Source organism: Lutra lutra, chromosome 11, assembly GCF_902655055.1.
Source record: "Lutra lutra chromosome 11, mLutLut1.2, whole genome shotgun sequence".
NCBI classification, from domain to species: domain Eukaryota; kingdom Metazoa; phylum Chordata; class Mammalia; order Carnivora; family Mustelidae; genus Lutra; species Lutra lutra.
Window position 1 is genome coordinate 54573048 of NC_062288.1, and position 20495 is coordinate 54593542.

The 20495-nt window shown below is 43.9% G+C and overlaps 1 protein-coding gene across 1 annotated transcript in view; it reads left to right on the forward strand.

Moving 5' to 3' along the window:
• Positions 1-20495, forward strand: part of DNAH11 (dynein axonemal heavy chain 11) — a 328215-nt gene that overhangs the window by 165070 nt on the left and 142650 nt on the right. The window contains exons 43-48 of the mRNA XM_047694987.1: positions 3392-3542; positions 7046-7177; positions 11878-12051; positions 15999-16203; positions 18927-19092; positions 19744-19846. Coding sequence (XP_047550943.1) covers positions 3392-3542; positions 7046-7177; positions 11878-12051; positions 15999-16203; positions 18927-19092; positions 19744-19846 — 931 coding nt within the window. The remainder of the gene's footprint in view (positions 1-3391; positions 3543-7045; positions 7178-11877; positions 12052-15998; positions 16204-18926; positions 19093-19743; positions 19847-20495) is intronic.

The window sequence follows — 20495 nt, forward strand, 5'->3', positions numbered from 1 at the left end:
TTGCATCTTGGCAGCCTGTATATATTTGCAAACATACGGATTCAGAAACCATCAACGTTCGCTGCCAGTCAGCACGTTGTAACTTGGGCCATTTTTCCGGGCCACCCGTGAATGACAAGAGAGGCTGCATCTTGCTCTGAGGGGCCAGTATATAACCAGAGCTCTGGTGAGTTTCTGCTCTTCTCCAGGACACTATTCCAGTCCCAGACTCTTGAAGAATAAATTAAAGAGTCCTCAGGAGCCTGAAAACTTGGGCTCTAAACTAAGTTTCCAAACTAGAGGGTCTTAGATTCCTGTGATCATGCGAACAGCCCATCTGAAGAAGGGCCGGGCAACACAGCTGACAGTAGGGAACACATTTGCAAAGGCCGAAGAGCCAAAGATCCTCTGTTTGTGAGCTGGATGTTGGTGTGAAGATGGTGCTTCAAGGCGTCATGGTGTGGCCCCTTCCTGAGGCAGGGGCCCCAGTGATCTGTTATGTAAGTAAGAAATAAATATGCCATTTTAGCATGTCTTTTGCCATGGTGTGTCCTACAGTAGCACTGAGTTTCATTTGGTCATGTTCAAATGTACAGCATCTCTTAGAAACCCTAAGGGACTTTTTTATGAAGTACGGTGGAAAGAATTTTCAGCAAAGATCTGGACCTTCCGTTTCTGCCATTGCTGAGGGTGTCTTCCTCTGAATTCACTGTGTTTTAACATCTATTTTTATCCCAAGCTATGAAGATGTATACATAATTTATATGTGAAATTTTAAACTGTTTATATTTGACAATATAGACGTTTTTTTTTACTCCCTGTGCTATGTGGTGTGGTTGACCCCTAACAGAAATTGTTGGGGGCTTTTGAAGGGCGGGGACTGCAGGATCCTATCTCCTGGTTTGGTTGTACTCAAGTCCTGCCCCGTGGAGCTAGTTTGTACAAGGGCAGTATTTGCTCCTGGACCAGGTGGGCGTTCTCTCTGAGACTTGGGCTCCTGCCTCTGTGGGTCCATGAAGCAGCTCTCACCTGCCCCCTCGGGCAGAGCCCTTTTCCCCTTTTCTGGCTCTCTGGAGGCTTTAGCCCCTGGTCATCCCCGCATAGGCCTCTGCTCCACTGACACCAAAGGCCAGGGGTGGAGGCAGAATTTGTTATACCCAGCAGAGCACTGGCTGCCAACCCTTGGGCCCTGCAGGACTCTACTGCCTTGAGGAGATGCACAGATCAGCGGAGCCAGGATATGACCCCAGTTCTCGGGCTTCAACCAACTCTGTGCTGGCTAGCATTTATTGAGAAATTGTTGTAGGTCAGATAATAATCCAAACACTTTCTGCATGAGAAATCATCTCATCCTCAACAATACTAGGAGGTTTGTGAGAAACTTAAAGCACAGAGAGGTGAAGCAACTCACCCTAGGCAGCAGTTAGAAAATGGTGTGGCTGGAGAGCCAAACTATGGAAAGAACCTAGATGTCCATCACCAGATGAATGGATAATGAAGAGGTGGAAGGGGGCACCTGGGTGGCTCAGTGGGTTAAGCTTCTGCCTTCAGCTCAGGTCATGATCTCAGGGTCCTGGGATCAAGCCCTGCATCGGGCTCTCTGCTCAGCAGGGAGCCTGCTTCCTCCTCTCTCTCTCTGCCTGCCTCTCTGCCTACTTGTGATCTCTCTCTCTGTCAAATAAATAAATAAAATCTTAAAAAAAAAAAGTTGTGGTATATATACAATGGAATACTATGCAGCCATCAAAAGAAATGAAATCTTGCCATTTGCGATGACGTGGATGGAACTAGAGGGTATTATGCTTAGCAAAATAAGTCAATCGGAGAAAGACAACTATCATATGATCTCCCTGATATGAGGAAGTGGAGAGGCAATGTGGGGGGTTTGGGGGGTAGGAAAAGAATAAATGAAACAAGATGGGATCGGGAGGGAGACAAACCATAAGAGACTCTAAATGTCACAAAACAAACTGAGGGTGGCTGGGGGGAGGGGGATCAGGAGAGGGTGGTGGGGTTATGGACATTGGGGAGGGTATGTGCTATGGTGAGTGCTGAGAAGTCTGTAAACCTGGTGATTCACAGACCTGTACCCCTGGGGCTAATAATACATTATATGTTTATAAAAAAATTTAAAAATTAAAAAAAAATGGTGTGGCTGGGCTACAGATCCGGGAGGTCGGCCTTGAGAGCTCGGTCTCTCTCCTCACCACCCCTCACGACCCCCACTGCCCCAGTGAGCTCTGGATGCTAAGATTCTGCTTCTGGCAGCTGCTGTGTGGTTGAACAAGCAACTCAGAGGTAGGTGAGGCCCTCGTGCCTTCAATTCCAGTAACTCACACTTGCTTGCCATCGTTCCCTGGTGCCCGCTGTCCCCACGCCCGGAGATGCTCTCTCAAGTTCCCATCCTACACCTGGACTTCACCGAAAACCATTTCTCTTGGACCTGGAGAAGTTTTGACAGTTGATATCCTATAAATCTCACTGTAGTGAAAATGTGATTGAATAGTTAATAGAGCCCTATTGTGGTGCTTTGTAAAATCAAAGGGAGCCTTTTATAGGATAATTATCTTGCCTTAATTTCTTCCAATAGTGGATATGTGAAATCTGATTTGCTTATAGCAAGGTACAGCGGTAGCTGGTAGCTGCGCCACTCGTCCTGTTTGATGAGAACTTTTTGAGCAATTATTTTTCATTTAGCATCACACAGTGTCTCCCCAGAGACGACTGTGGGAGCTGCTAGGCTATGTTTCTATGTTTCATTTTATTGATAAGTATGACTTTATTAATATGTTAGGGTTATTAATATATCAAAATTGATAACCTTCTGTAAGCTCCAGATTAATACATATGTACCCAAGTATGAGATACCATTTCAGAGCGACTTATCGGAAACGCATTATCTGCTTCTCAGGTTGACGTTCCCTCCAAGCCAGTGGAAAAGGAGAGATTCTGAAATAGCCCCTGTAGAATTTTCACCTTTTTATATGTAACTGATTTGTCATTACTAAGTAATTGATGCCAAGATTAATCAAGAAAAATCCCAAGCTGTTTTCATAAATAAAGCCTACCCTATGAAACTAGTTTCAGTCCCTTAGGAAATGACATGCTACACCTCCTTATAAAGGCTCAGTAATGGCCTACTTAGACTCCATTATGTTTGCCTTCTAAGTGCTAGTAGGAGTTTCTTCTACAGTTTTTTCATTAGGGTAAAAATAGCCATTAGAATAAGTTTTTAAGGGGTCATTTAAAAATATTTGCAGTTTGAGAAATAGAATGAACTCACTACACATGTCCCCGAAGGGTGGCATCAATCTGGTTGGGTGGAGGGGTGGCGAGGGGGGAGTTCGGAGTTGGTGAAATTCAGCTTTTCAAGCCTCGTGTTCAGTAAAAGCTTTTCTGTGTTCTTTTTCAGGTATGTGGCCAGTTGGATAGATAGAAGGCAGCATCAATCAGAAAAGGCCAATTTAACTATTCTTTTCGATAAATACATTCCTGCCTGCTTGGATAAGCTGAGAACAAGCTTGAAAACCATCACTTCAATTCCGGAGAACAGCCTGGTGCAGGTCTGGCTCTGGTTTCACCATCGTACGCTCTGGTCCTGATGCAGTGGTGTGGCCTGACGGAGGCAGCAGGAGCTTTTGTTTGCTTGAGGAAGGAGACTCAAAGAGGGGTGCCTGGGTGACTCAGTTGGTTGGGCGTCCGACTCTTGATCTCAGCTCTGGTCTCCGTCTCAGGGTCATGAGTTCAGGCCCTGTGTTGGGCTCCATGCTGGGTGTGGAGCCTACTTGAAAGAATGAAAAATTAAAAAAAAAAAAGATACAGCAGTCATTATATAGCTGCTCTGCTGGAAAATGAAAAATACAAAAAATGAAAAATAAAAAATGAGGCAAAGATTGCGGGGGTCATCAGGTTGCTCCACCTCTCTTTCCCTAGCTCCTTGTTCCCCGGGGCTTTCTGCAAACCTCTGTGACACACCTATCACCTTCTGTTATCACTTGGGCTTGTAGACCGGTTGTTTTCATGAGACTGTGATCTAGAGGCCAGAAGCCACCTTGTATTTATTTTTATGTCCCCAGAAATGTACATAGTTCCCTCGCACAGAGCAGGGGTCAGGTATGTGTTTACTTAATCGTTGTGTTCCTCCAAGTATATTGGAATAGAATAAGAAGAATAAGGTAGTAACAGGCATATTTATTTTTCTGTCTCCTAAGTAACTGGCCCAGAGAAGGGGCTCAGTATGTTTTTGACTACAGTAAATCCAGCATCTAAGCTGGGCGGTAGGAGAAAGCTTCTGAGCTGACCATCCCCGGCCCTCCCATGCTCTTCTTCTTTTCTGTGCACCCCCTCCCCAGATACTCCTGAAGTCAGGTCAGTCTCCATGGGGAGTTCCTAATACTCCAGAAACAGGTCTATTCTGACCCTTGGTCTGAGACCCCTGGTAAGACTGAAGGGTATATGTATGATAGGTTGTCATGGAAGCAAATGAAAATAATTTGCAGCACACAGAAATGAAGGTTGTGATCTTAATCTCAGCATGAAGAGAAACAGTCCCCAGCCTTTACAAGTAGAAAACTTCACAAAAGATTTACAATTAGAAATCCTTTTTTTTTTTTTTCTCTAGGAACAAAATTGGTGTGAGAGTACTTTGTTACCTTTAAGTTCCTGTTACCAGATTTGTTTGAAGCTAAATTAGAAAGAGTCACAAGCATAATAAGAAGATAAAGTTCAGGTTTTTGGATAATTCACACACCAATTAAGTAAACGATAGTCTTCAACAGTAATTATCCGAGGTATAATTTATTTCTGAAAGCAGGTCTGAATTTATTCATAATGAATTAATTATGTGGTTAGCCTAATTAGGCTTCCTCTGGTGTAGTACTTGCAAAAGCATGACTGTGTTCTTTCTCTAGTTGACTTATGTATTTGTGTGATTCTCTGTAGTGTGAATTTTTTCATTCAAGAGTAGTGTGAAAATAGGTCAGTAGGAATTAATATGACTTTCCCTTTCACTTCCTCCTTTTGTAGTATTCAGAAATGGCATTTTGTCCTCAGCTCTTTTCCAGCAGTTGTTTATAGAGTCTCCTTTCTGTGATTACTTGCAAGGACAAAATTTGAGATGAACATGAGTACAAAGGGGAACACCTTCAAATGCCTACTTTAAGAAATTAATGTGCTCTGTTTTCCAATAAATGACATGTATTTGCTTTTTTTTTTTTTTAATACTTATTTGACAGACAGAGATCACAAGTAGGCAGAGAGGCAGGCAGAGAGAGAGGAGGAAGGCAGGCTCCCTGCGGAGCAGAGAGCCCGATGCAGGACTCGATCCCAGGACCCTGAGATCATGACCTGAGCCGAAGGCAGAGGCTTAACCCACTGAGCCACCCAGGCGCCCGACATGTATTTGCTTTAAGCTTGGTTAGTCATATTAATTCCTTCATAATATACACCAGAGTCTGACGTTACTAATTGCTGACACAGAGCTCCAAGTGTTTTCCAAGTACTGCACTGGGGAGAAAACAGAGAAGTGACGAGTTAGTCAAGTCCCCAGATCAGCAGATGAGGACACCCTGAAATTTTCCAGTCCCCGTTTTGGTTTTGGTTTTAATAGTCCCTTATAGCACTAAGGCTTCTACTCAGAAGCAGCAAAGCCTCACAGTCTTACATTATTTTTCTCGATACCAAATGGGTGATTTTTATATCTTTTGGGGGATTATTTTAAATTGGCAGATATGGAACTATATAACATAATAAAAATCAAGAGAGAAGATTGAAAAATACAACGGGCGATCAACTTTTCAAATTGAAAACCTTTGTAAATTACTTCCAGGAGCTCTTCCCTGTGTTAACACGGCTTTTCCCCGGCTTCCAGTGCTGAGAAAGAAAGAGACACGTGCAGTCCTGACTTGTTCTGTAGCGGCTTGCATTGCTGTCTGTGTGATAGTGATCGGATCTCAGGCTGCCTCCAGAAGCCAGGGGAAATGTTCCAGGAGTTCTAAGAGTCTGGGACACCGCTGCTTTGTGACCCCTATACCTGTGCTTCAGAGAAGTAGCTCAAAAACATGTTCACGACGGGTTATTGTTCCCTTTGGAAAGGCCTTTGCAAGCAGCCATGTTCCCCTCCTCACCGACCTAATTGTCCTGAACTCAGGCTGTGTTTCTGACCAACAGCACGTTGCCATCTCACATGGAGGGAGTAAAGGACAAGTTCCTGAATAGTGTTTCTTCCAAGGTTAAATTTAGTTCGGTGTTCAAAAATAAAAAGTCACAGGCGAAGGCTGCCAGTCTGTCTTTCTAAGTTTATACAACAGGTGGGAAAAACCCACTGCCAAAGCACTAAGGGAAAGTGGGTTATCTAAATGTCCAGCAGGAGGGAAATAAATAAATGCCTCTCTGTCAAGTGGAGTCCTTTTCCATTCCCACTGGTACGATAGGGCAACACTTACTGGGAAGGCAGGGTATCTGGAGTTTGTTACTGAGTGAAAATGTGAGCTCTAGACAACTCTGTGTGCTGTGACTCCCTGTTAATAAAAAAGAGCTTAGATATATTCCCCATTGTCTTTACTTTGTGCCTGTATGTACCCATGTTTGTTATAGTGATTACAAATTGGATAAAATAGTCCTTTTTTTAAAAATAGTTGATTATTTAGAAGATCGGTTTCATTAAAAGTGGCAGAGATGGCAGTGCCTGGGTGGCTCAGTGGGTTAAAGCCTCTGCCTTCGGCTCAGGTCATGATCCCGGGGTCCTGGAATCGAGCACCGCATAGGGCTCTCTGCTCAGCGGGGAGCCTGCTTCCCTTCCTCTCTCTCTGCCTGCCTCTCTGCCTACTTGTGATCTCTGTCAAATAAATAAAAATCTTAAAAAAAAAAAAAAAAGAAGTGGTGGCAGAGATTTTCCACTATTGACTTAGAAAACCAAGGCAGTGATTTTTGTCTGCCTCAATGTCACAGATTGGGGAAAATTCTATAATCTCTTAAGGAGCAAGTGGATTGGTTAGTATGTCCTGTGACCTGACTCTGCTATTAAGGAGCTATTGCCCTGAGTGAATAGCTATTTCTTTTTCTTTAGACAATTTGTACCCTTCTGGAATGCTTGTTGACTCCTGACAACGTACCTTTGGACAGCCCAAAAGAGGTTTATGAAGTCTACTTTGTCTTTGCTTGTATCTGGGCGTTTGGAGGCACTCTGTTGCAAGATCAGGTATGTTTTGAGATGGTTCACAGAAATAATTTATAGAACCAGTTTTACTTGGGGGGCAGGTTGTAATGTGATCCCTGTTGGTTTGGTTTTTGTCTTTGTTTTTGTTTTTTTTAATATCATCATAAATCTCTGCTGTTGGCCCTGTTCTCTTATAAGCCAGTATGTTTAGGCAAGCTCGTCCAGGCTGGTAGCTCTAACTTGGGCTGACACTGCCCCACATCTTCTTGGGAGCTCAGGGGTCGGTGATTCCACCTGCCTGGGGAGCAGCGCCAACAGTGTGCTCTTCCAGAGGCCAGTCCCACTCCCTGAGCCAGAGACAGAGCTCTGCCTCTGCCCCACCCCCAAACTGGCTCTTCGTCTTCACCCTTTCTTATCCTCTGGTATACTCTCATTCCTTCCAGTTGCTCGAGTTAAAAACCCAGGAATGGGTCCCATTCTTCTTCACTTCACTATCCAGCGGTCAGCAGATCCTTTCAGTCACACAACAGCTGTCAGGTCTGTCCTCACCTCCCCATCCCTACACCCTTCATTCATGAATGTATCATCTTTAGGTTGTCCTGGGCTGTCACAGTGTCTTAGCTCGGGCTGCCGTAACGAAATGCCATACCTTGGATGGCTTAACGAAATTCACTTTCGTTTCCGGAGGCTCAAGTCCAAGGTCAGGGTGCCAGCATGGTCAAGTTCTGGCAAGGGCTCTCTTCCTGGCTTACAGAGAGCTGCTTTTTTGCTGTGTCCTCACATGACAGAAAACAATAAAAAGCTTTCTGATGTCTTTTTTATAAAGACACTAATCCCATCACAAAGGCCCAAGCCTCATGACCTCATCTAAACCGAATTACCTCCCAAGGCCCCATCTCCAAATATTATCACATTGGGGGATAGAGCTTCAAAATAGGAATGTGGGGCGGGGGGTGGGGATGGACACATTCAGTATACAGCCTGTAAGAACCTTGAAATCAGTTTCCCTGTGTCTTGTCTCTTGCCTCTACTCAGTCTCTTACATGATCCCTGGGGTAATTATTTGCAAACCAGACTCAACTCAGGTGAGATCCTTTCCATGAGTCTTGCCTTCAGCCAAGCATGAGGCTCCCATGCCTGCCCAGCACTCCTAGAGGAGCTCATCCATGACTGCTCATTTCTTTTGGACAAACACTTGACGAGCTTGCTCGAGTGTGTGCATATGTGCTTATTCACACATGAGACTTACTCAGGTGCAAAGTGGGAGTCTTTCAGTGCTAGAAGATGGCACATCTCATCTCCACCATGCTCCCCTGTATGTAGATTTTGCCATGTAACATTTCCAGTAACTGTGTAAGCTATCTTCATGGTGTGCATAAAGCTCAGAGGAGCAAAGGGACTTGACCAAGGTTATGCTGATAGGAAATGACTGCAACAGGATTCACACCCATGTACATCTCCAAAGGCCACCCATTCAAGGGTACCTCAGGATCTCTCACGGTCATAACTGATCCCACATGTAGCCCTGAATCTTTGCCTTAAAAATAGATGGCTCCCCTCTTCCAGACTTTGCCAGATATTCCCATTTAGACTGGAAGGCATCACAGCCAAAAGGGCCCCATATTTCCACTGGTTGACTTGTTGTAGGCCCTCAGATACATGGTTGCTTAAACCTGTGGGCCAGTTCTGCTTCTTGTCACTAGGTCACCGTAAATCATGTCTATAAACAGGTGTGGAATTCACTTGGCCTGCTTGATCTGATGTTGATCCCACATTTCCTTCTATAATATCCAAGGGCTTTCTAAAGCAAAGCTGCCTGTGTTGCTTTGAGTAAGAGTCAAGATTTGGTGTTGGGTGACTTCGTGTGGTTTTTCTCAGGCACAATTTACAGCGTGCGTGAGCTTCTCCTTCATGGAGGCTGTGGGCAGAATCTCCCCCTCTCCCCAACTTATCCCACCCCCCCCGTGTTTTTTTATGTTTTTTCTGGAGTTCTCCCCAAGGTTTTTCCTTCACTAGGATATAAACCAGGTAAAATTGTGTGAGTAGGATGTAGACAGTAGAAATCTCTCTATTCCTGACTACTTTCCTCCCAGCTGATTGCCTTCTTGTCTTTCCAGTTTTCAAACATGGCTGCCTTCCCAACAGTCCATCAGGCCGGGCCCTGGGCCACCACAGTGGTCCCCTCACTCCTCCAGACACTCTTCTCCCTAAATGAGGTTCATCTCCTTCATCCTCCTCCTCATCATCATCACCACCACCTTCACATCTTCAGAAGGGCTCTAACTACAAAACATTCAAAGCAGATGTTATTAAGTTGTAAACATGAAGGAAAGCTGGAAGAAATACTCTTAAGATCGCCTTTTATTAGTTGAACAAATCTGAGTGCCTGCTGGATGTCCGAGAATGCGCTTACACCTCTGAGTCTGCTACTTTCCTGAATTTTCAAAAAAATAAAACCTCTATGTATAAGTACAACTATCCTCCTCCCCTTTTACAAAAGAGCCAAAACTTAGATAGCCTGCTTGAGGACGCCCAGGTGATGTCTGAGCCACGCTCCGACTGCAGCACGCTGGCTCGGCTCCTGTGTTCTTAAGCCAGGCCATTGCAGGCAGCTTCCAAAATAAGTCTTGATCAGCTCTCCCTGAGCTCCCATCAACTGCTATTATCACTTCTCACTTGGCTTCTGAGGTAACAGCCTCACTGGTCTGCTTCTGTACCTCCCCCATAATCCATTATCCTCTCAGCAGCCAGAGCGATTTTTTAAAATGTAAATTGAATGATAGGATACACTTGAGAGTTTAAAACACTTTAATGGATTCCATTTGCTTTTAGGATAAAGTGAAAAATTTAATACTATTTACAAGGCCCCTGGATCTTTGGTCCTGCCAGTCTTTTCCTGCTGCTTCAGCCACCCCTTCTCCCCCCCACCTCCGACCTCCCACATGCTTCCGCCAGCTTTGGTGCCCATTTCTGGAACCCGAGATCTTTCATACCACAGGATCTTCACCCGTGGTGACCTCTTCCTTCTTCTTGGAATTGTCTTCTCCCTAATCTGTGCCAGTTCTCAAAGATAGCTCACCTGAACGTCCAACTAAAATAGGTTCACCCCTTTGTGGTGAGGAAGCAGAGAAAAGGCTTAACCCACTGAGCCACCCAGGCACCCCCATGGAGACTCTTAGAGAGAAGACCCTGAGGGTTCATGGAGGGAGGCGGGTGGGGAATGGGCTGGATGGGTGGTGGGTTTTGGGAGGGCACTCGTTCTGATGAGCACTGGGCGTCCTATGTAAGTGATGAATCACTGAATTCTACTCCTGAAACCAGTATTGCCCTGTACATTAACAAACTAGAACTGAAATAACAATAGATTCACCCCTGTTACTCTCCATTAGAGCAAACTCTGCTTTCACAGCACCTGTTTATTTCTGCGTTTATCAGCTTAGCCTCTGCTTCCTCGGGTCTCTGCTTCTATCTCCCCGTAAGTTCTGTGATGGCAGACACTCTGTTGGCTTTCGTCCCCAGTCTAGAACAAATGCACTGTAGTTGAGTGCACTGAGTCAAAGATGTGTTACCAAAATGATCTTGCTGATGTAGTGGTTAGAAATTTTGATGTCAAGTCCATGTCCTAGGTCTTCTGCCTACAGGGAATCGTGCCAAGTGTTTTGTCTTTGGAACTGATTTGTAAGATGAACTTTTGTAGAGAGATAAAGTAGCCATGCCACCAACTTGAAAACAACTCACACGAGCCTGGACTCATGAACACGTGAGTGGTGGGGAGCAGGAGCGTGAGCTCAGCGTGTTTGGCAGATGGAGGCAAGCTCTGCCTGTGAAGACTCCTCAGCCTTCTCTGCCCTCGGCACACACCCCTGCTCTCCAGCCCTCCTGTCTCTGCTCATGTGTGCAACCAGCCCAGTGCAAGAAGTGAGCCATAGTCCAAGGATGTAGGATACCAAAGAAAAAGCAGTTTTAAGAATGTGACAGGAGAAAACCGGGAGTTAAGGTCTTGGGAAGTCTGAGACTACTGAGTGCCGTAGCCACTCCCACACACTGTTCTTAGAGTTCCCCCAAGCGCAGGGTGGTCGCAGATCCTGCAGGTAAAGAAGTCTCTCTGCCAGGTTGTTCTGTGACTTGAAGGGATGAAATAGGGTTACCCAATGTTTACTTTTCGAAATAAGGACATTTATAAGTAATGACCATAAGGAATACCATAATTTTATAAAAGAAAAGCTATTTCAACAGCAAAAGGTCCAAAAAGCCTGTAAGCTCAAATAAAGGGCAATATTTAAATCAAATAATTTTACCAATTTTTTAAAAAAAATGTTCCTTTGTTCTTATCTTTCCTACTTTATCGAGAATTGATGTGAATATTGGTAGAAATCAACACCAGTGTTTGAGAAACACTGTCTCACTGGAGCTAGATGGTAATTTGCCTGAGAGCTCATTGTTAAATAACCCAGGGATAGTTGAAGGTTCACCTAACCTTACTTTACTTTTTAAGTTAATAATTGTTCCAGAAAATTTGTACCTTTTGGATGTATGGCAATTATAGCTTTCTGCCTCTCTGATATTATCACTCATTTTAAGTTACTTCTAGTTATTTATTTTTCTTGGGTCAGTTACTCTAGCCCGTTTGTAATTATAACTGTGTTATAATTGCAAATAACTGTGTTCAGTGGGATTTGGAGGGGCTTCGTATGTGTTCAGAATTACCTCTAGGTCTGCATAAGGATTTCTCTTGTTCTTAGCTTTCTGACTCTCAAGCTGAATTCAGTCGGTGGTGGCATAAAGAGATGAAAGCAGTGAAGTTTCCATCCCAGGGGACGATCTTTGATTATTATCTGGACCACAAAACTAAGAAATTCTTGCCTTGGGCTGAGAAGGTCCCCACATTTTCTATGGATCCAGAGGTCGCTCTGAAGGTAGGTGGTTGGAACCTAGAAATTTTCAAGCCACACTGTGCTGCTTTGAGCCTTTTTGTTTCATGCTTGAGCAGTCCTTCTGCTCATCAGTCCTGCCTGATGAGAAATTTTTGTTGATATGGTCGAGCATATAGCATATTGCCTGGGAGAGAAGAGTCTTAGTTCTAGGAACAACTACTGAGATGGCTCTTAAGTTTATGCAAACTTTAAAAAAAAAAATCTACCTAAGTCTATTAAAACTGTTTTAATAAGACACAAAAGCAATTTTGTGTCTTATTAAAAATCAAAGACCTATTCTGTTAGTTCCAATGATTCTTATATCTGACCATATTATGAATTTATTAGCACTTTTCATGTGGAACTTCTTTAACCCCCACCAAGCCATAAAGTAGTTGTGTTTAAGCTCCTCAACTCAGAGGTTTGAAATCTCATGGCAGCTGACAAATCTAAGTGAATCTTTTTTTTTTTTTTTAATTTCTCTTCATAAATGTTTGTTTTACATTCCTCTGATGTTGACTTATTCTTCGGTCATCTTTTTCTGCCCCAATCTCTTTTCCTTTTCATTAAAATCGTGACATTCTGATTCACTTGGGAGCTTAGTGCTTCCGGTAGCACTGTGTGAATAGAATATACAGGGTTTCTATGGTATGAACTAAGCAGCTAGTGTGAAACAAGACCCAGTGTATTCACTTCCTAGAGCTGGAGGCTAGGCAATGAAAGACTAAGTGTTAGCAGGAATCGTTCCTCCTGAGTGTCTCCAGGAGACTCCGTTCCAGGCCTCCGTCTGGAGTTCGCTCATGATCTTGGGGTCCCTTGGCTTGTGGCAGCCTAGCTCCTGCCCTAACATGGCATTTTCCCTGAGTGTGTGTCTGTGTGTGCAAATTCCCCTTTGTATAAGGATACCGGTCTTCGCTCTGGGGGCCTACTCTGCTTGTCTTAGTGTGCTGGGGCTGCCCTAACATGATACTACACACTGGATGGCTTAAACACCAGAAATTCATTTCCTCACAGTTCTTTCTGGAGGCAAGAAATCCAGGATTAAGGTGTTGGAAGGCTTGGTTACTCCCAAGAGCTCTCTCCCTAGTTTGAGGATGGTCGCCTTCTTGCTGTGTCCTCACATGACCTTTGTGTGTGCTTCCCTGAGCACTGTCTCCAAGTCTGTCTAAATTTCCTCCTCTCAGGAAGGACACCAGTCAGATAGGGGTAGGGCCCACCCTAACGGCCTCATTTTAACTTAATCATCTCTTTAAAGAGCCTGTTTTCAAATACAGTCACTTTCTGAGGCACTAGGGTTTTGGGCTTTATCATGCGGATTTGGGGAAGACACAGTTCAACCCATTAAACCTAACCCCAGGGAGACTTCATGAACAAGAAATCAGATGTAGGATGGCCCCAAGACTGATTAATTCTGTGACTTGGTGATATCATATCACCAAGAATTTGGATCTTTCCAGCTCTCTGCTCTGCTCTCTTAACACCAGCATCATTTTTAAGACTAGTATCCTTCCTGGTCTGAAGTGGGCTCCAGTTGCCCTAGGAGTTTCCTTCAGAGAGAAAAGCCATGTTGTCATATAGTTTTCATAAAGAGTGAGGAAACTTCTCAGAAGCACCAAAGCAGACCGCCCCTTGAGCATCTAATACTCCAGGGCTCACATGCCACCCCTAACCTGTCTCAGGCCAGACTACTGGGCTACCCTGATTGGCCTTGATGAATCATCACAGTACCATGGGAGCCAGGTTGAGCTTCCCCTGGACCACGTGTGTGTGGAGGAAGCATGGAGACTTGAACAAAGTGGGAGCTCTGACAGGAAGGGATGATGGAGAAATGGGTGCTAGGAGGCAGCCAACCATGTCTGTTCCAACTGCTTGAAGAATTGTGAAATCTGCTTTTGCTCAACCGACCTGCACTTCACCTACCTGGCAGTATTACCTAGCTGGTTGAAAGCTGAGAGTTTGTTAACCAAAGACCAAGAACTGGTATGGCGAGGTTGATGCATCTGATCAGCAATGCCTTTTATTCTACGGGGAACCTATTAGGACTACTTTATAGTCTTACTCTACACACAGTGGTACCAAGTGTGGTTAGTCTACTAACCGCTTCTTAACATATTGAAAAGGAACCATACTGAGTCAGTAGTAATAGTCAATGCTAATATTACAGAAGTCTATCTCAGACCTTTTTCTAATTGCTCTACATAGATTAACTAATCCTTAAAACATCTTTCTAAGGCATAGGCTATGGATAACCCTTTTACATATGGAAAATGGGAGTGCCAAGGGATGGAGTAACGTGTGCCCAACCCATGTCCTGACGTGCCTTCTTGCTGGCTCTGGATAGGCTTGGGCTTTAATCCAAGTACCACCACTTACTACTTTGCTGTGACCTTCATCAAGTTATTGGTGTTCTCTAAGCTTCAGTTTCATCATCTCTGAAATGAAAATCATGACACAACCCCCATCATAGATGAGTTATGAGTATCAGATGACCTAGTGTATGAAATGCTTAACATCATACCTGTCACGTACTCAGCTGTTAGGAAGTGTGAATTATTGGTATTAATGTATAGAGAGCAGATCTAATAGCCAAATTAAGAGGCACCTGAAGACAATGAAGAGCCAAAAAGGAGAAAAAAAATGTAAAATGTAACTCTGATGAAAAGCAGTCATCTGGTTCTGTTTGGCGTAGCATAGAACAGTCTGTGCCTTTCAGTAGGCCCCAAGAGTACCACCAAATTAAAACAGAATTCTAGGGGTGCCTGGGTGGCTCAGTGGGTTAAAGCCTTTGCCTTCGGCTCAGGTCATGATCTCAGGGTCCTGGGATCCAGCCCCACATCGGACTCTCCGTTCCGTGGGGAGCCTGCTTCCTCCTCTCTCTGCCTGCTTCTCTGCCTACTTGTGTTCTCTGTCTGTTAAATAAATAAATAAAAATCTTAAAATAAAAATAAAATAAAACAGAATTCTAGTGTAAATATTCATAATCACGAAAATGATCATAGAAAATGATCTATAAAATATTCTAAATATAAAATATAAAATTGTATTCAGTATATGCTAACCAAACAGGGGAGAATATATTGTAGAATTTAGGTATTCATTGTTTTTTAAGAACAGTCTGAATCTTGCAAGTAGTTTTTTACCTCCTTTTTAATTTGGCCTCCAAAAATGCAAGAAATGTCAACTCTGTTTTAATCACCGTGCAGGATTCTATTTCTTGCATGTCTATGCCTGCTACCTCTCTCCCTGGCGTTATGTATTAGTCTGTATTCCCTGAACCTGGTGTTTATTTCCATTCTTCATTTTCTTGTATTCCCCTAAGCCACCTCACATTTGTTGTGAAACAATGAAGTGTATAAATAAGTCACCAATTTTCAAAACAGAAGGATTGCTATAAAGATTTTTTTAACAAAACAATGCATAATGTGTTCAACATGTACTTTGGACTTAGGAATATTTAACTTAACATCACTGTTTCCCACCAGTGGGTCTCTCCCCATGCTGAACTCCTTTAGTGTTAAGTTCTGCCCTGATCATTGGGCCACTTAATCTTACCCGGCCAAGGCATTGCTCCCAACTTTGATTTATGTGTGACTTAACTTCTCGAATATTCTCTCAGCTCCTAGAGAGTGGTGGACAGTTTCCTAAACCTTTATTGGATTCCCAGTATGCCTAACACAAGGTCTGTGATTAGGGGCTTTGGCTAACACTTAAGTTGGAAAAGATAGGTCTGTTGTTTATACTACTGAATTTTGATGGCACTACCCAGTTGTTCTCAAGCTATGTCTGAACTCTGATAATTCAAAACTGAGTGTCAGGTAAGATCTCCCCTACTGAGTGTGAACTTAAGAATTCTTTGGGTTTCAATTCTCCAGTGACTGTGTCGGTTAAGAGAGAAAATTTCGGAACGCCTCTCTTTCTGACTTCTCTCGTTCTGTTCCCTCCTACCCCAGAGAGTTGTGGTTCCCACATCAGAAACAACTCGTCTCCGATATTTCGTAGAGTTGCTGCTTGAGAAAGGACAACCGCTAATGCTAGTAGGAAATGCTGGGGTGGGAAAGACAGCCTTTGTAAGCGACACGCTGGCAAGTCTCTCTGAGGATTATGTCGTGTCCCGTGTGCCTTTCAACTACTACACAACGTCTGCAGCTCTGCAAAGTGAGTTTTCTTCCTGCTTATATTTTTGAAACAAGGCATCTGAAACGGTCAAGGCTGGGGCATGTAGCCGGAGGGGAAGACTGCTTTTCTTTAGGCTTTAGACGTTTTGCTTTGGCCTCAGATGAATTTTTACTTACCACCAATCGGGGTAAAATATACTTTGTTTCAATATTGTGATTTTGGCTTTTTATATCACAAATGGCTTTATGTGGGTTACTACTCTTTTTTCTTTATTAACCTATGGTGTGTTACTTGTTTCAGGGGTACAGGACTATGATTCATCAGTCTTACACAACACACAGTGCTCACCACAACACATACCCTCCCCAGTGTCCATCACCCACCCATCTCATCCTTCCTCTCCCGCAACCCTCAGTTTGTTTCCTAAGATTAAGAGTCTCTTATGGTTTGTCTTTCTCTCTGGTTTCATCTTGTTTCATATTTTTCCCCTCTTCCCCTATGATCCTCTGTCTTGTTTCTCAAAGTCCACATATCAGTGAGATCCTATCGGATAAAGGGTTATTACTTTTAAGAACAGCAAGAATTGGCATCAACGGTGTTCACTGCTTTGCCTCTATACACTTTGGTCACCTTTAATCAGTTTTCTGGAGCCCTAGCAACATAAGGCTGTCCACAAGGGAGAATGCACTGGTTACCTTTTCAAGTAAGGGATTGATTTAGGAGAACTTCCTTAAAACCATGTTGATGAAATGCCAGGCCATGTGCTGTTAATTAAATCTTGGGAAAATTGTAAGAATAAGATATTTCATTTAATTCTTTAATTTAATTTAATTCTTTAGCAAATCTATATTATTTATCTATTTTTCCCAAGGTGTTGTGTCCTGTGCATGTTTTTCATTCACAGATGCAAAAGGAGGGATCACTTGTAAATGGAAGCTGAGGGCTACAATCCCACAACAAGCACAAAATAAAGTGCTTGACTGTGCGATGAGTTCATCTTGATAATAGCTGAAAGGGTGAAGGCATTGGTGTAAGGTTTAGACATGGCCTATTAGCACAGTAAAGAGACCAGTGTATTTGAAAGAAGGTTTGGGTTTCAGACCATCACAGTGGGGTAGTATGCAGGCAAAGATAGGATTTGGGAAAGAAAAATCAGTGTAAGCAAACATAGGAAAGAAAATTACAGAAGACATTCAATTAATTGACTTTCCAAAGCACAGGGATGGAGTAGAAGACAGGGAAAGGCTGCAGTGGTGCATTGGAGCTAGACTGTAGATAGAAGGCCCAGCTGTTAGGTTTGCCACAGATTAAGGGGATTTCTGGGACATGAGATTTTTACTGTTAAAATCAGGATAGTTTGGGGCACCTGGGTAACTTGGTTAAGTGTCCGACTCTTGGTTTTGGCTCAGATCATGATCTTATGGTCATGAGATGGAGCCCCTAGTTGGGCTCTGCACGGGGTGTGGAGCCTGTTGGACATTCTCTCCTCTCCCCTCTGCCCTTCCCACCGGCACACCTACCCCTGCCCCAGCACACATACGCGCTCGCTTGCTCTCAGAAAACAAACCAGGATAGTCTCAGGCAATGTGGAATGGTTGGTCCCTGTCACTGTAGCAAGAGCCAAGATGCAAGCTGAAGGGACTGTACTTCATTTGGTAGGAAATGGTGAGCCATTTATGGGGAGCAAGGATGCAGGCTGTCCTTTGGGAGATGTCTGAAGTGGGGAGACCAGTCCCCCTGTGTAGTACAGCAGCTGAATGTAACGTTGCTCTGACTAAAATGGTAGAAGGAATGGTGAAAGGGAAGAGACATGAGGTACCATTTTCAGGCTGTGGTCAGGCAGATCTGGGAGCAGGAGAGAAAGAAGATACTAAAGCTTGGCTCTTGACTAAGACACTGTTAATCCCACAGAGGAGCTTAGGAGGGAAAAAGGAAGATGTGGGTTGTGGGTGGGGAAGAGGCTTGTTTCGTGTGGGCCAAACGTCCAGCCACCAGTGGCTGCCAGGAAGTACACACTTGGAAATGCCAAGTCCGCTGCTTGGAAGATGGCTTTGTTAACTTATTCATGACACACTTATTTGTTCTTTGATTCACTTGATAAATGGCTTGTTGTGGTTGTCATCAGGAATATAGTCATGAACACGTCCTTGTCCTCAAGCTATTCATAGTCTATTTGGAGAGTCAGCAGCTATGAGACACTGTATCTTACACACTCGGTTCAGGATTTTCTACCCCCATGGTTTTCTCTCAAGTCCATACAAGTCACTGCGGCACATGAAGAAATGTAAGTTAATGTGTGCACAGGATAGAGACTACGTACAGCTTTCATTACACTCGTGCCATTGGATGACCCAAGAAGAGAGGTTTGGGGACTCTCTTTGTGCATAGATGGTCCTGTAGAGGGGATAGGGAAGGACTGAGGGAGCGGGCCGTGGGCTAGAGTGCGTTTGGGGAACAAAGTGTACAGACCAATAGTGACATGTCCTCAGATTGCTGGCCAGTGTGATGTCCTATGTCAGATGTTGACTATCCGGGAAAGGAAAGGCGAGGTGAGCTCTGCCAAAAGGAGGGAGGTTGACAGGAAAGCGTGACACAGAGGCGGTGACCAGAGGGTCATCACCAATACCAGCCTGCGCAGTTAATACTTGAAGACTTGGGAGTGGGTGAAATGGACAGAAGATGAAAAATGAGGGAAAGAAAAGACAAAGGACAGAAAGTGACATTTTATCTGATGGGTGGGCAAAATGATGCATTTGTTCCAGGAATTCTTGAGAAACCTCTAGAGAAAAAAGCTGGTCGTATCTATGGTCCAGGAGGAAATAAAAAATTAGTTTATTTCATTGACGACATGAATATGCCCGAAGTGGACCCCTATGGCACAGTGCAACCCCACGCTCTGATCCGGCAACACATCGATTACGGACACTGGTAAGCGGTTCTCTGTGTCCTACTCTCTCCTGAAATCGAATCATTGTTTTTATGGGTGAGTGCTGAAGAAGAAAATTACCCCAATCTCTTCCTCTTTTGAGGAGCATTTTCTGGGATAACTTTTGCGTTTCACTTTAGATCCCCTTTTCATCATCGTAAATGCAGTAGGTTCCCTTTGTATCTTGGGATTAATTGGATTGAAAAGTGTCTTAGAAACATGACTGTATAGTTGAAGCATTGAACCCACAGATTAGTTAACTGGCACTAAGGTACTTAAACACCTGACCTTACTCTGAGAGATGTCACTGTTTGGTAATGTCTGGGTGTTGCCGTGTGTCTTTCCCTTCCATTACCTAGAGGGAGAGCCCCCAGCCTCGCTGGAAACAGGGTTCCGTGGGAATCCCTAGGCAGGAACAGCACATATTGATTGAGCTCCCTGTGTTGATTCCGGCGTCAGAGGAGCTGTGAAGACTTCTGTTTGCTCAGCTTTGGTGTCTGTGTCTCTGAGTTGAGGCTAACATGCCCAAAGTCACAGAGTGATTATAAAGATTGAAGGAGACCATGTATGAGGAAGTCCTGCATAAACAGGAGGGTTTTGTTGTGTTGTCATCTTCTGGTTTGGGGTTTACGGTCCTGTTGTCTGTCTTTCAGGTACGACAGACAGAAGGTGATGCTTCGAGAAGTCCACAGCTGTCAGTATGTTGCCTGCATGAATCTGATGGTGGGCAGTTCCACGATCAATCCTCGACTCCAGGTAGGGGTGGAGTCCTGCCGGCTCCAACCTGGCCCAAAGGAAAACCTCACACATTGTAGACTGTGATTCCTGATGCTTTTCCTACAGACTAGGGCTCCTACCAGACTTTTGGTGAAGTGCGTAAGCTTTTTTAAATTTATTTTTATTTGTGTTTTTGTTTCTTTTAATTATGTTCAGTAGCTTTTGCCTTTTCCAATAGACCATTTTTTAAAAGCAGGTACAGGTTTACAGACTGTTTGAGCAGTTTTAGTTGAAAGGACTGCAGAGAGTTCCCATAGTACCCTTCCCCCTCCTCCTACCTCACTCTACCCTATTATGAGCATCTTGCATGAGTATCCTGCCTTTATTACAGTTGATGAACCAATTTCAATCCATTATTATTGACCAAAGGCCAAAGTTTACACGAGAGTTCATTCTTTGTGTTGTATATTCTGTGGGTTTTGGCAAATGCAGAATGCCAGGTATTGCCATGAAAATAGCAGACTGAATAGTTTCACTGTGCCGAAACTCCCCTGGACTCTTCCTGATCATCCCTCCCTCCCTCCGGAATCCCTGTCCACCAGTTGGTCCTTTCATTGTCTCCATAGTTTAGCCTTTTCCAGAATGTCACATAGTTGAAATCCCATAGGTTGAGGTCCTTTCAGATTAG